The sequence below is a fragment of the Phaethon aethereus genome (assembly GCF_964289735.1).
Source record: "Phaethon aethereus genome assembly, chromosome: 5".
Classification (NCBI taxonomy): domain Eukaryota; kingdom Metazoa; phylum Chordata; class Aves; order Phaethontiformes; family Phaethontidae; genus Phaethon; species Phaethon aethereus.
Window position 1 is genome coordinate 3,590,055 of NC_138579.1, and position 15,607 is coordinate 3,605,661.

Sequence of the window (15,607 nt, forward strand, 5' to 3'; positions counted from 1 at the left end):
TGGGATTAGTAGTATTTCACAACCACCTCATTCTCCTTTAAATTGAGACTGGTTTTCATTTAGGGTGGATTTATTTTCTGAATCCAGTTCATATCAAAGATGCTGCCAGGCTACAATATACTGAGAATGATCAAACACTGCATCTACATTTTGCTAATGTATCTATGTTAATCTTCTACTAATTTTGTTCTGACACATGAAAACCATCCTTACACCTAGCTCAGGGACCAAAGATGAGGACACTCTTTAGATTCTCTAGGCACTTTCAGTCAAATTGCAGCCTTGGCAGAGGCAACTCTTAGCTGACAAATATCAAGTGCCAAGCTTTTGCAAACAAACTAAAAATAAATAAATTAAAAAAAATATGGTGGGACACTGCAGACAACTGGCTCTGCTACTTGTAAACATCCAGTTTTATCCCTGAAAGTCTTTCACATTAAAACACTCTTGAAGCAAAGCTTCCTATACAAACACAAGAAACAATGCAGAGTTTTGTACTTCAGTACAATCAAAATACATTGTACTGAATTATGACTTTAAATGTTTCTCTTTAGTTATAATTTTATTAATTTTCCCTCTATTTATACATACCTGACAAGGACATTAAGGTGTTATTGATAACATACAGCCAGGTGCACTTTCGGGGAAATAACTGAAGAAAGAAAATATTTCCATTAATAGAAACACACAGGAATTTCCAACCGTGGTCTTCTCTGCCTGCTCCACCTCTGCCACCATTCCTGCAGGGATCAACACTGGAGAAAGTCCCAGCTGCAACTACAGTTTCCCCTTTAATTCACTCTTTGGAGCCTTCTTAGCCCTTTTCTCTATCTGAAATAGTTTTCATTCCTTCCCTCTTTTGCCCCCGAAACTTTCAGACTTCAATTTTTCTTTGGTTTTTAATTAGCAGCGCAGAGCCAAAGTGGGACAACTGGCAAGACTGGAATACCACATATAGAAAGATATAGCTTGCTCAGGAATGACAGCCAGAGAAAGGAAGAGAACATTATTTCAGAAACCTACTAAACTCCACAAAAGTCAGAAGAGGGGGGGGAAGAAGGTGCAAGTAATTTCTGAGCAACCAGAATTGACACAAAATCCTGTATTTTGTGGGACTTACCTGCCTGGCTCTTTTGTGTTAGCATGCTGCTTTGTAAACAGACAGTTCATGGAAGGCATTGGGACTTATTTTTGTTTCAGAGGGAAGAAGTGACTCAGGGGGTAGATTTTAAAGAGAAGATTTTAAAGTTAAGAAGAACCTCTTGACAACCTGAAGGGAATTTTGATAAAAGTGATGGCAAATGACAGCATTCAGGAGTCTCAACAAAGGAAGGAATAAGGACAACAGAGTAAGGAAAAGGATTTTGTTTAAAAAAAGAGACAAACAAAAAAGGACAGACAAGACTATATTTATTGAATAGTATTCATAGGTAAGGTCCTCCCTCAAGAAAAAATTTCCAATAAGAAAAAAAGGAGTTCAAAGGGTCAAGCTGTTTCTGAAGGAGAGTGCTAAAAAAGACAACAGCAGACTGGTCCACTGAGGGAAGTTGTTGCAAAACACATCAGAAGATGCTTGAATCAAGGCTCTACAAAAGTATGATTTTACTGGTTCATGCAAATGTCCATCTAACCTAACATCTGTTTCCAACAGTCACTGTAAAGTGACACGGTTTCTCCTAAAAATGGTGAAAACATAGGAAAAAATGTATATAATACTGCACCTAATACTCTGCCAGGCACCAAGTTCTTCAGTTCAGAAACCTGCTGAATCAGATATGGGATTTATCCTCCATAAATTTGTCCAGTCTCCCCTCTGAACTCAGATAACTCCTAGCATTTGCATTGCTCCCCACAGCAAAAAGTCCCAAGTCATTTACGCACTGTTTATTTTCAATTTGGCTCACACTAGCTTCATTTAACAGGCCCACCAGAAGAGAAGGGGAGTAGTTGTTCCCTGTGAACATCTCCAAGCCACCCCAAGATGGGTAAATACTTCTTATTTCCCCCTCATGCCTTAAGTATCACAAATACATAATACAGAAAACTGAAACAAGGACACAATGCTAAGGACCGGGAGGCAACCACAAGGTAAGCCTGAAGGAAGAAACGTAAGAAAGGTTAAGATACAAATCAAATTACCAACATAAGAGAAGCCAATAAATGTGGTAACTGAGAAAACAAAAGGCTCAGCCCACTTTCCTGCTTGACAGGAAAGAAAGACTACGTGATTAACACAGTTAATAGCACTGGGGTAGAAACTTGTGCTAGAAGCAGAAGAAGAACACATTATGCGCTATTTCAACTAGATACGCTCAAGTCAGCAGGTCCCAATAAAGTTTACTTTACAGTACTTAAGAACTGTCTCAAACCCCAAGGTCTCAGTAATGATTATCTTCAAGAACTGATGGAGGACAAACAAGGACAAACACAATACCTATGGCAAATAAAAAGGGTGGTGGGGATTGCAAAACAGTCTGACTGACTGGCTGTAAATCCGGAGTAGCACAGGAACAAGCCACATACTTCTTAATTACCAAGGGATAACAAGAGCAGCTAGCACAGAGTTGTGCATCTGAATTTCCTTCTTTAAGAGAAGAATTGCCCCGTCGGAGGCCATGAAACAGTAAGATGTGAAACACAGGTGAAGGACCATGTCCTGTGTGCCATTTCCACATGAAAAATAAGAAAATACGGGGTAGAAGAAACTGCAGAAAGAAAACGTACAACCGGTTGGGCATAAACACAGAGTACCTATTAGGAATTTACTATTTAATAGAAGGAAAAAGCAGCCTGCAGATATATAGTGTCTTCTCTCGGTCTGGTTCTATTCAGTATTTTCACTGAAAAACTAACAATGGAATAAAAGCTGAAATCAGGACAAAGTGTACTTTTGAAATTGGGAGATATTAACCTTGGTGAGACAGCAGGCACTTTGGAAGATGTGATCAGAATTAGAAGTTGGAGAAACAATTTGAAATGTTCACTTGGTGGGGAGAAATCATGAAATGAATAAACGCAAATAAGGAAAAAAGCGGCATGGCAGAAATACAGTTGTAAAGCCTCTGGGGTTTGTAGTGGATCACAGTTGACCTCTCCAAACTGAGGATGCTGTCACAGAGAAGAAAACTTTAATTTTGGGATGCACTGAATGTCATAAGTAGACACTAGTAAGTTCTCTCTACCTATCACTGGCATATCTAACCTTCCAATAGGATAAAAAAAAACATGTGGAAGAGTCCAGAGAAGACTGTTACATGAAATAATTTAGGAAAATGTACAAGGAAAGAGGAAAGAGATTGCTTTGACTAACGAAATAAAGAGAAAATTGAGGTAAGAAGGCCAGGGGGTCTCCAACAGCTGCCAGCACAATTTTTAGAGATTTATTATAAAAGAAAGTAGTTGTTCCCCATGTCTGCTGAGGCAGATAAGATAAGCAACTTCATATTCAACCTCATGCTATTGCACTCAGGTGCACCCTCAGCCCTCTTAACTTGAAAGGATCTTCTAACTGTATTGAATTCAAATTCCCAATTCTCACCATCAAGCCCTTTATAATCTTCTCTCACTTCTGCCTGTGCCAAACTGCTGCTGACATGACGTTGCTGAACCGCTTCCCCTTTTCTTTTGCCCCTCTCTGAGTTTTGGCTTCTATGATGATGCTCCCAGAAACAGAGGACTTCTCTTAAGCACAGGTCTCTGTGCAGTGCCCCTTCTGTGAAATCATCTTTCTCTTACTCTTGCTCATAGCTACGCTCACCATGCCACCTCTGCTTTCTGATCTGTGCCGTGTCTCGACTGAATTTAACGCTCTTTAGGGGCCTGAAATGCCTTTGTGAACTGCTTTAGAAACCTGCAGGTATAAATCTGATTATCAGCATCTGCTGATACTTCCCTTCCAAGAATACTCTGTTACTCCTGGCTCTAAAAAAGCATATGTCACAATACCATGACTGCATAAAGTGGCTTCGGAAAGGGTTAGAGAGGCCAAGAAAACAGACGCAAATGTGTATTTATCGGTGGTAACAATGCCAGCTAAATTAAATGGCTGAGGGCTTTGGTAGCATCCAGTGGAGAAGCAATATGCCATCTAGTGGAGATAAAATGGAGAGAGAAAGGGCAGGTAATCGGTTGCCTCCAAGGAGAAGACAGACATTTTAGCAGAGAGCTCCTTTGAAAGCCATGTTACATAACCAGCAACAAAAGCTTCAGGTAGTTAGGGGAACTATTAATTTTAGGACTTCCATTGCTCGCTTTGATGTGAATCAGTTTATGCCACAAAGCCTGGCATCCCATCTACCCCCTCCAATATCAAACTTTCTTGCTTCATAATATCCCCAGATCTATTCTGTGTGTTCAGTACACCAAAAATTACCTGTTCCATTGTTGCTTCGTGAAGTTCATTCAAATTCAAAGTATAGATACCTTCTTCTGTGCCAAAGATAATATACTGATCTAAAAATTGAACAGAAATTGATTATTTCCCAAGCTCATTACCACTTTGGCAACAGGCAGGTTTAAAATAGAAACCTAAAATAACTTCACCTTTAGTATCTGGATGTATCCATGATGTTGCACAATTAATCTTCAAAGGACAACCATCAAAGACTTTGGAAAAACACGCTCCCATCTGAAAAACACCAAAACTGGAACCTGAAACAAGTTTGCAGTATAAAATGTTTATCTTCTGGCCCTTGGCCACTTAGCACACACCGCTGCTCTCTTTTTTTCAGACACAAACTTACTCTAATATGCCATGATGCAAAACATTTTTATCTTCCCCAAAAGCTACAACGCAGCCTTCCAAACCTTTTCGTAGACTTCGTGTACATTAAGAAACACAAAGTGGGATCAGAATGATACGAACCATTTTAAGTACCTACTGGGTAAGAACATACGAAGAATGGCATATGGAGGGAAAACAAGCAGAAATGTTTTTTTACTAAGCAGAGAGTGCCACTGGAGATCACAGCCCACACGGCCAGTGAAGTCTCCAACGCTTCACATCCAGACTGAAAGCTGAAAGGAAGTTTGTAAGAAAAAGAAACAAATATTGTCGATTTGGTATGTGAAAAATAACTGGCTATGAGATGCAGAAAATCACCCCAGACGAACTGTTGGCTTATTCTAGCATAAACCTTCTGACACTAGAGAGATGCCATGACAGCAGGCTTCCAATAACTCTTACTGCAAAGGAGATTTCTTACCAGCACCTTTGGTGTTGGTGGTAAACCATTGATTGCTGGCTTCTGTGGGAAGAGAGAAAGATCATAAATTAACTCCCATGCATTGATATAAAACTAGCTAGCTAATATGACAGTGAAATCAGACTGAGAGTCCCAATACTTACAGGAAAATCTCTTTTCTCTTTTTTACGTGGCAGTTGAGGGATTTGTCCAGACCCTTCTGCATTTTCTTCAATGAGTTTCAGCATGCCATCCCCGTTTCCTGAAAAGAAGCCCAGACACATTTTGTAGATCACTTGACACAGTGAAATAGAAAATATTTTGTTGCCCTATTCTCTATTCTTCCCTCTGTCTAGAGAGGGCAGAGAAGAGCGAGCTCTGAAGCTTCTGTATACACATCTCAGGTAGCCAAACGCTTCCAAGGACAGCTGGCCACTCTTCTGCAAGCTAAGCTACACAGTTTTAATAAAAGCTTTCCACCATCCAAACAGCCCCTGGGCCAAACACAACTGAGAAAAAAGCTGTGGCATGGTCCTCGCAGACGATCCTCCACACACGTTCGTTGTTTTTATGCTATTCCTGAAGGCAACACAGGAATGGTATTAACTGGCTGAATGCCCTTGTTTTGGGAAGAACGTTTCCACCATGGATCATGGCTCTAAGAACCAGCACACATGTAAAAAGGAAAGCTGCAACTTGTGATCAGATTGTATTAAAAAAATTATCTGCTGAAAATAGCTAGCTCTAGAACCGATTTCCTTTTACAGTCACCTTTAGGAGATGTAATGCACTTACCTAAGTCACTGTATCGAGCTGTGAGCAATCCGGGGCTACTGATGCTGCTGGTCATACCAACGGGGGAAGAATCAGTCTGAGGCCCGCAAACAGGGATACTTTGTCTCCTGTGAGCTGGTGGGGCTCTGTTCTGTGAGTCTGGGAAATGTTTTATTGTCTGACATTTCTCGTCATCTGGGAGGTTTTCCTCAGGATAACTGTTTATTCTCGGCTGCAACAAACCAAAGAGGTGATTACCTGGGAAATGGCACCTGGAAGCATAAACTTCAGACAAGTTCTTCTTCTACACACACAAAAAACCCCCAGCCTTTGAAAAAAAGACATTTGACAGCAGAGTCATCTGAGAGGTATTCCTTCTCTGATGGAAAATCAGAGCAGCAGGCAGAATGCTGAAGAGGAGGACAACCCATGCAGCATGCTCTCTTTCGAGGGAAAATACCTACAAGTCACTTTGTCTAGGGCAGCGTACAAGGCCAGGAGTCCCCAGAGGTTGAGACTGTACAGACTGCAAGTCAGCATAAAATATCAAGCTGCACGAGGTCTGCTAGTAAATGGTATTTAAGAGAATTTATAACCTTCTGAGAGCATCAGACAGAAGAGCTGCAGAGGCTGCACAAGTGGGGTTTGCCACCCAGAACTCTTAAAATCCACCATCTCTTACCTTAGGAGGTAGCGGAGGTGGGCCTGCTCGCTTTAGTGTTGATCTACAAAGAAAAGGTGCAGTAGTCGTCTTAGTTAAACCAACAACATGAACAGAATTACTTGAGAACACAGACTATAAGTAAGATGAGCTAGACGCATAGAAAAGACGGGTCACAGCTTTGCACGAACAGGGTTAAACTACAAGTCCAAAAGTGGGAAAAAAAGCACGTTAATCTTGTTAAAAGTGTTGTTTTTTTGAGCAGTTCTTGTTCTTTCATAAATGCCAATGTTATAGAGCATTCTGTGGTGAAGGGTTTTTGAAATTAGCAAATAAATATACATTCAGGGACTAGTTTGCAGCTTTCACTCTGGATCAAACGTTTGGGCACCAGAGGAGCTGCACATACCCCACCAGAGCTCTGCAGGAGTATATGCACGTCCTGTCACCACCGGGCCTGGCTCATGACTGAGGGATTAATCAACACAAAATCTGCTTTAAAGTATTAGGCACTTCCATATGCACTCTGAGATAACCTCAGGAAGGAGAGCGAGGGAAGAAAGCATTGCTATGCGGACATTCTCCTGACGATCAGATAAAGAGTCAAGCGTGCGTTAGACCTTTGAGTGCAACCAGCCCTCATTTATTTATGAGTGGCAAAGCTGCCTGCAGCATTTTAAGGAAAGAGGTTTTGCCAGAACGCTGCTTGCTTTAGCGAGAGCCACATGGAGTAAACACAACTGTACATGAAGAAGGTCCACTCACTCTTCAACATCTTCATTCCCATCGCCAAATTTTGTAAGCAGTCCCCTAGGTAAAACGTTTATAAAATTAAGAGCTCTGCTCTAAGGTCAACACGTGCAACTACACCGATCGGTGACATCATTTCGTTTCGTAACAAGCATCTCCCAGCTCTTTTCAAAACAAAGCACTTCTCTCTTATCCACTGCATTAAGACCTTTTTCATTTAGTACAGTCCTTTGCTTCCCCTCACCCCCCAATAATCACTGAAGCTCTCTCCCATACCAGATAGCATCAACCCATCTTTCATTTCCCTACCTGGTGTTTTAAATATTGTTGAAATGCCTAATAAAAGTACAGGATGAAAGAAGGAGAAGAAAAAAAAAAATTAGGACAGAGGAAGTTACTGGGAGACAAATGGAGAAAAGTCTTTACAAAGGGAAGTTTCCTCCTTTAGTGTTACACGCTAAAGACACAGACTGTTTCCCATTATAGTGGGAATCTTTGTTTCAAAGCTATGCCAGGGTCAAAAAAGAAATTGTGACTAGAGGATCAAAGCAGTACTGAAAATACAATCCTGAAACAACAAAAACTGATAAAATTTTGCAAAATGGCAATTTTCAAGCTGTGTCTTAAAAAAACCCCTAACTCAGCCAAATCTGGATTAATGTAAAATTTCCCTGCAAGTTACTTCTGAAGGAAAAGCAGCCAACAGTTGCCAACAGGAACTATTAAAACTTTTAAAAGAGAAAAAGTCCAACCATCAACAAAAACACACCTCCACAATGCAGAAAATTTATAAAAAAGTAATTTTAAAATGCTACAATAAGGATGAGAAAAGCCAAGAAATAAGTTCAATCATCGGGTACACATTCTGGCATTCCCCTCTCAAGTCAAGTAATTCCCGGGTCAAAGATATCAATCACCATTCACTCTGATAAAAGCCAAAGGGCATGAAAAGCAAGGACCCCCTGCACACACCCTCTCTGTACATCCCTGGTATTACTCAGAATTGCTGGGACAGAGGAGCTATGCATTTCCTGTTTATCTTTTCAAACTGGAAGTGGTTTCCAAGTAAGCAGCACGGATTCACCATCCAGAAACTTTATGCCTGTCCTCAATACTAAATCTGTATCTATTTACCGATTTACAGCCCTAGCAACATTTGCTACGGCTACATTTCTTCTGCTTTTAATATAGTCTGGTATAGACAATCTTAATAACGCTACAGAAAGAGAACCAAATTAGTAAGTCGCTTTGCTGGGAGGAGCTTCCCTCCCTCCCCGCTCCTCGACGCCGCAGATTCCAGCTGTCTGCAGAAAAGCCAGCGCTCATGAGAAAGGCTTTCAATCTGCAGCTCATCGGGGTCACACAAACAAACCCAGAGAGGAAGCAAAGCAGTCGCTGTCATTACTGGAAAGGGAAAGGCAGGGCCTTGAGAGCCACCCCAAACTTCTACTACAATGAGAGTGAGAAGAGAAAAGCGGGTTGAACTTAAAAAGACCCCAACACTGGCAGTGTCCATGAGATGGCCAGCTTTCCAGGGGGCTGTAATGTCAGCTGACAGCTTATGCAAGACTTTATCTGCAAAAAAGCCAAAGAAATTCACCGTCTGCTACTCAGATCCAAATGAAGATGGGAAACAGGCTCTTTTAGCTGAGCAATTATTTCAACCAAAATACCATCTTTCCCTACATATGTGCATCAGTCGGTGTTACTGAACTTCTGTATTCTTCACTGCCTTTAAAGGCAGAATCCAGTATTTTGCAGCAAAAATACTTGATAAATTCAGTCCTAACTTGGACAGAGTTGTGCTCCCTTACTTCAGGCCTGCTTTATCCCAGGGGAAACCAGTTATAGCATATCTTTACCTAAAACATTTCACCCCCAGAACACTATTAATAATCGTATTACAGATTACACTGATCAGACGCCCACAGCAGAAGCAGTCCTGCCGTCGTACCGAACTTGGTAAAACTAAATCTTCAGAACCGGTTTCTCCTTCCCTTTCTCGCAAGGACCCGACTTCAGGGCTGCGAACGTGCTTTGCCACAGGATGTCACAACCACAGCTGCAGCTCAGAAGAGAAGTGCAAGGCCAGCACAGGATCCTGAACTCAGCCCTTGCAAGTTTACCAGCTTTGTTTCAGAAAATTGACTTTGGCTGTGTTATTTCAGCATGCTGGCCAAACATGTACACTTCACTTTCCATCTACAATTGGGGAGCTACAACAAATTTAAAACGAACTACTGATTGTAGTTAAAAGAGATTAAAACCCATTCCCCAGGAGAATGACCAACCAACTGCAGAAGGACAACCGCATACTGGGTTTAATCTCCTGTAACTATGAATATAAGAGTGGATTATTAGGGCTTATGGTTTGATTTTCCACCACAGCTCAATTTTTCTTTCAGAGTATATTTTGATATTAAGTCACAGAAATAAAAGATGTTTTTAAACTCTGTACTCACTTGCTGCTTCCACCATCAACAAAAGGATTCCAATGTGAAGCAAAGTCAGTGCCAGCTGCCACAACCTGAAAATGCAGAAATTTTCTTTTTTTTCCCTGGTCAAACTGAAATACCTTATCCACAGCACATGAAGAAAGGTCTGGGAGATTCCCAAGTCCTGTAGAATGACCCATAAGCAGTAAAATAAAATTCCCAAGTGAAATAGGATTTTACAATCTAATTATAAAACAGTTGTTGAAAAGAGATCATCATCATCTTCAACTCAGACTTAAATGCAGCACCTGGAAATGGTACAATGCCAGTATCAAGTGGCAGTAAGTAACATGAAAGCAAAAATGTATAGTGAAAACTCAGTAAGGATTTTCCACTCGGGGCACTTCCAAGACACTCTTCCAGCAAGAGAATGTGCTGCAGCCACCTCCAAACTCATATGAGATGCCATCAGCAGAGGCTGTGAGCATTCGTGTCACTAGAAATGGCACTGAGGGGACCTCAGCGGTAACAACATGTGTAGATCTAATCAGTCACATTCAAGAAAAGATGAACTCGTACCTACCTGGTGAACTGGAGCACAGCTGTGAAAAACAGGAATGGGATTTTTCTGGAGTGCTGCGCACTAATGTCTACAAATCCAAATTAACAGCAGCTGTTGCTATTCACAACACTTATTAAAAAATGGAGCCTTCGTGTACACAGGCACATACTAATCCCAAAGAACGTTAATTGGCTGATCTGCAGTAAACTGCTGAGGGCTGCAACAAACAGCAGCAGCTCACAGGGGGCAAACCCGGCTGCATGTGAGCTGGCGGCCTCCCAAGAAACGAGCAGCAAATAAACCCTGATGATGGGAAGATCAGGGACTCAAACGCAGAACGGCCTCTTCACATTATCAAATTAATTGGCACATTTTTTTTTCATCTGAGCACGATCCTCTGTACAAAGCATAGAGGGCCATTCATTTTCTTAAAAATGTGGCAATTGTCTGGGGCCCAAGAGCGGTCTTCTCATGACTTTGTACTGCAGAGACATATTACTTAAGAGTTGGACCACAAAACAATGAATACACTATGATTTTAATAAAGGAAGGAAAAACCAAACTTGTCCTTACCATTTCATCCCGAGCTTCTGTTTCTTTCCGTAGAGGGGGCTCAAACTGCAACTTATCAACTACAAAACATTAGATTTTCAAATTTAATACACACAACGTGATATAGAGCCCTCTCAGTGCTTACTACAGTGAAATGCACATTGTAACAGATCTAAGTATTATGTACACAACACTTAATTTGCCTATAAAACATGATCATCACTTAAATATCAGCATTATTGTTTAAATGCTCAAGTTTGCAAATATGAAACCCACAAGAAAGAAACAGACCAATGGTAAATACCAAGTCATTATATGAAAGTACACTAAAATGTAACTTCATAACCACGTGTTACTTTTGATGCGCGTGAAAGAGAAGAAAGAGGCTTTTTAACAGCAAGCTTCCTAGAAGTGTGATGTACGCGATGCAGAGGAGTGGATAGCATTTACGCTACAAAAGACATTTGTTCAAACCTGGAGAAAAGCCGTTTCTACCCCCAAATTTGTATTAATATTGCTTTGAAAGAAAAGAGGAGGTTATATTAAAAGAAAATGCATTATGTTAACATGCACCCTGGTCAGGGCAGCTATTGCAATCACGTGCTCCATCGGGGTCAAGAAAAGGTTTAATTTATGAACTTGAAACAGTGTACAAAAAACCCCACAAAATGCTACTTTTTTTTCTCCTATATTTTCTCATCACACCATGACACCCAATGTACTCATGTGAAAAGATGCCCTCCTAATTATTGCTCTCATTTTTTGATGTTTGCATATTAGTGTTTTTGCTGTTTTAAGTAAGGCTGCATGGTCTGACAGAAATTGCAGAGCTGAAAGGCTACGCTGGTCATGCAAGATTTCCACATCAACATTACAATGCAGCAATGAGATGGAATGAAACAGTAGAAAAATATGCAAGATTTAATTTTAGTTTTGGAAAAATATTGTTGAAGATTCACGTGCATGTGCTGTTTCTTCTGGTTTAGTTTCTCAAACATGCCAACAGCAAAAGAAACTTTCCAGAGTACACAACAGAAGTATGACACCGACATCCTCCATCAGTAAAAGCAAACCACCACCACCAAACGGGCAAAGTACATTAAGAACTTACAGTTTATCTCTGATGCTGTTCTTTCTGCCCTAATGTTCCTGTTCGTCGAACGAATCGTATGGCGGATAACGGAGTGAGGCTGCAAGGGTTATGAACGGAAAAGCTGAGAAAAGTCGCGTGGCTTTCTGTTGGATCTCAACCAACAATCAAACCAACAAAGAGAAAGAATAGCTGTTGCAGTGCAGTCACACACGGTAACATGCACCACCTTTGTCCTAGCCTTGCATAGTCCATGCTAGGGTAACTATGCTAGGGTAACTTTAAAAAAGGAGCTCTAAAAATGATGGGGCAATTCCCCTGTCAAGCTGCAATCTTACAGTCCCAAAGCAAAGCAGGGTTATTTAAACAGTAGTTTTACCTAAAGACAGAAAATAAAAGATGTTCTCACCTCAAAATCATCATCATCAACTTCACTGTAGTGTGTATGGTTGTCAGGATTATTAACTTTGTCCAATAGCTCAACTGCTAAAGATCTTGAAAGACCAGGCTGCCCTACAAAGCTATGCTAGAACCGCAGAAAAGAACAAGTTATAATATGCAACTGATATGTAACTTTCAGTAATGAACATTCGATATAGAATGTCACTGAATTTTGCCTGCTTTCTGGGGCCTTGAGTATTTCTTTAATTACTCCTTGTTGGCTAGGCTTTCTAACTCCTCCATAAGCATGGAGATGCCACGCTTTTAGCCACTTGTAAATTGGAAATTAAACTCCGAGTCAAACAAACAATTATACCTTAACTTCATTTTCTACATAAGTAGTTCAGTCGAGTTCAGGAAGGCAGAAATAGATATATGAACAACTGCTAAATACATCCATTTTCTGTTTGGGTGACAGAAAGGGTCAACGTCTACACAGCTGTATCTAAGAGGCTGAGACACCCACTTGTAGAAAGGACAGCCTGAAGACAGAGCATGAGGCAAATTTCTGTAATTTTTCCTACCAAAATCATCTAAAAATCTTGCTATTGAACAAAATCTTGCTACTTCCTAGAGTTCACCAATAACTCTTTTCTTCAGATTTCACCACGCGTGTTGTAAGATCAGAGAAAGAAAATTGTTCCAGTTTGGTCTCCTATTGAACTGTTGCTCACTTTGAAGCAAGAGATCTCTTAGTGATGTCACTAAATGTTCCAAGTCACTTACAGAAAGGAGTCTGTCTGCTGTCGGTCTCTTCTTTGGATTTTTTGTAAGTGCTATTTTGACAAAATTATGGAATGTTGATGACCTTAAAGAAAAATGATGTTTTATGTTTAATTTTTCAAGAAGATATTTTTTATTTTAACACAGTTACTAAACAGATTGCAAAAGGGTGTGCTAAATTAGAATGTTGTCCAAGTACCTCGTCTCAGGTTTGAATAATCACATTTCCAAGTTGACAAAATAGGAAAAAACCCATTCAATTCATGAAACTTGCATGGAAAATGTTTGGTACAGAAAATAAACCAAACACATATAGTGCTATTTCAACTTTTTCCAGTTTAAATTGTTACAGAATTAGGTATCAGAAACAAAAATTGTGAATTATGCACCCAGTAAACCCTCAAAATCTAGGCAAACCTACAAATTTCACTGTTCTTGTCTACAGGTAAGAAAATAAAATACAAAGTTCTAGACAAAGACTCCACTTGCTCTTTAAACTGCTCTGTTGCTATTTTCAGAACAACTTCAATGATTGTGTCATATAACCTCTTTTTAGATCTGAATTATGATTTGATGTTATGACTGGACCTACAATTTTTCAAGCATTTTTCTTGCAACTGCATTTGTGTTAGTATGCCTCTCTGGGGACAGCATTAGCCCAAGTCTGCTTTCTTTCAAATCACGTTACAAAACACATTTCCTCCTCTACTCTTAGCATCTCAGAAGCTAAGAGCAAAAAATCCTGCACATCCAAATTGTTTTGAATCTCATTAATAAAATATTAGTAAGCATGGTACAAAATCCTGCAGGCACTAGGAAGGTGTATCACAGGTTAAAGAAATAATGAAAGGAAACCATTACCTGTCCCATTGACAGTGGCAAATACCCCATAATAGCAATTAAAGGATAAAAATAGTTTTTCTTCCTAGAACATACAAAGAGGATCCAAGAAGGGAGATTTCATTTCCCTCTGGATCACATAAGTTTACATAGGTAGGACTGTCCTGTCCCTTACTGCTTGTTTTCTGCCACATCAGAAAATGTCTGTTTCTGGACCTTAACCCTCTCGTTTGCTTTCAGTCACCTGTAAAAACCAGCTAGTTCTTTCTCAGTGAAACTTCCTGTAAGCAAAATCACTTCTCAAGATCCTGAGTTTAAAACTAGCACACACTATTTTTCACTGCCTCCCCTCTTCAAGAATGACAAGCACTGTTTTCACATTATCTGCAAAATATTGAACAAAGGAGAGGGTTTAACTTACCATTTTGCTTTTTCCTTTAGCTTTGGCGGTTGAAAATTACTTTTTGACATTAAAAACAAAGCCCTAAAGGTAAAGGAAGAATAATGTTATTATATGGTAAAAAATAATTCATTTCATTCCAGTATCTAAACACTTCAAATTAATACTTCACAATAAGAATCATACTGGTGAAACTGGATTATAGTCTATACTGTGTTAAAGGGCAGACACAGTAAAGCTGTTGATTTTCTTATCTTTAAGTAAGATCTTTTTATCACCATGCATAATCCTGTTAAACATAAAGCTACAGCTCCTCTTCTAGTGATTTACTACACCTGTTTTTAATCACAGCTATCGTTGACACTACAAAGCTGGTGGGTTTGTTTTTTTAAATTAAAAATTTCAATGATAATTTCAATTCTAAATTTAGGTCTGTAGCTTTAGACTGATGTCTTAAAAAAAGACACAGCTCACGCAGAAAGTAGATGTTTGATGAAGGAATCCTAGTGTGAGTTTCTAGGGCTGAGCTATGGAGAAGGTTAAGCTACATCTACTGGGAGTGAAGGGGATCCTGGAGATGATAAGCAAGCTCCCCAGCCAGCAGACCTCATCGGGTGAAGATCAAACATGGGTGGCTGAAGCTCTGCAAGTTCAATCGCCGTTATGCCAACCGCCCAGATATCGCAGAGCTGGTTATATCCACCGTTCTTTTCCACCGCTGCAACTTCTGGGGCCATCCTTTAAAAGCAAAGGGATCGTTCAGTGAGAGCCCCAGCCGCTTCTGAACAGTGCCCACACTCAGGGGGCACAAAGCGCATCACATAACCCTGGAGCAGAACCCCCCAAAGAGCGTAAGACAGAGAAAAACCTGACGTCCCACTCCCCTCACCCGGCATTAGGGGAGCAGAGAAGCACACAGAGGTGATTCGCCCGAGGTTGTGGGCTGGACAGCAGAGCTAGGAATAGAACCAGTCTCATGATTCCTGGTGAAATGCTTTAATGACCAGATAATCTCCCTGCCCTCAGTCCTCCTTCTCCAACAGGATAAAGAGGGCAGTGAACAATAAAAAGCCATTGTCTGGATTAAGTTTTATGTATGCCTATACCAAGAATACCGCCCTAGGCATCTCAACGGCATCACAGTAATGCCAGAAACCAACAGCAGTTAAATTTGCATATATAATACAGCTTAATAT

At 40.3% G+C, this 15,607-nt stretch overlaps 1 protein-coding gene across 1 annotated transcript in view; it reads right to left on the bottom strand.

Annotated features, from left to right (window-relative positions):
* The window catches only part of MAP4K5 (mitogen-activated protein kinase kinase kinase kinase 5), a gene marked incomplete at both ends in the record, with an annotated part of 67,686 nt that overhangs the window by 9,913 nt on the left and 42,166 nt on the right, over positions 1 to 15,607 (bottom strand). Inside the window, 14 exons of the mRNA XM_082000950.1 lie at positions 592 to 652; positions 4,373 to 4,452; positions 4,543 to 4,627; positions 5,205 to 5,246; positions 5,348 to 5,445; positions 6,036 to 6,189; positions 6,640 to 6,682; positions 10,387 to 10,394; positions 10,939 to 10,997; positions 12,029 to 12,107; positions 12,417 to 12,533; positions 13,175 to 13,256; positions 14,433 to 14,495; positions 15,018 to 15,149. Of these exons, the coding sequence (XP_081857076.1) occupies positions 592 to 652; positions 4,373 to 4,452; positions 4,543 to 4,627; positions 5,205 to 5,246; positions 5,348 to 5,445; positions 6,036 to 6,189; positions 6,640 to 6,682; positions 10,387 to 10,394; positions 10,939 to 10,997; positions 12,029 to 12,107; positions 12,417 to 12,533; positions 13,175 to 13,256; positions 14,433 to 14,495; positions 15,018 to 15,149 (1,103 nt within the window). The remainder of the gene's footprint in view (positions 1 to 591; positions 653 to 4,372; positions 4,453 to 4,542; positions 4,628 to 5,204; positions 5,247 to 5,347; positions 5,446 to 6,035; positions 6,190 to 6,639; positions 6,683 to 10,386; positions 10,395 to 10,938; positions 10,998 to 12,028; positions 12,108 to 12,416; positions 12,534 to 13,174; positions 13,257 to 14,432; positions 14,496 to 15,017; positions 15,150 to 15,607) is intronic.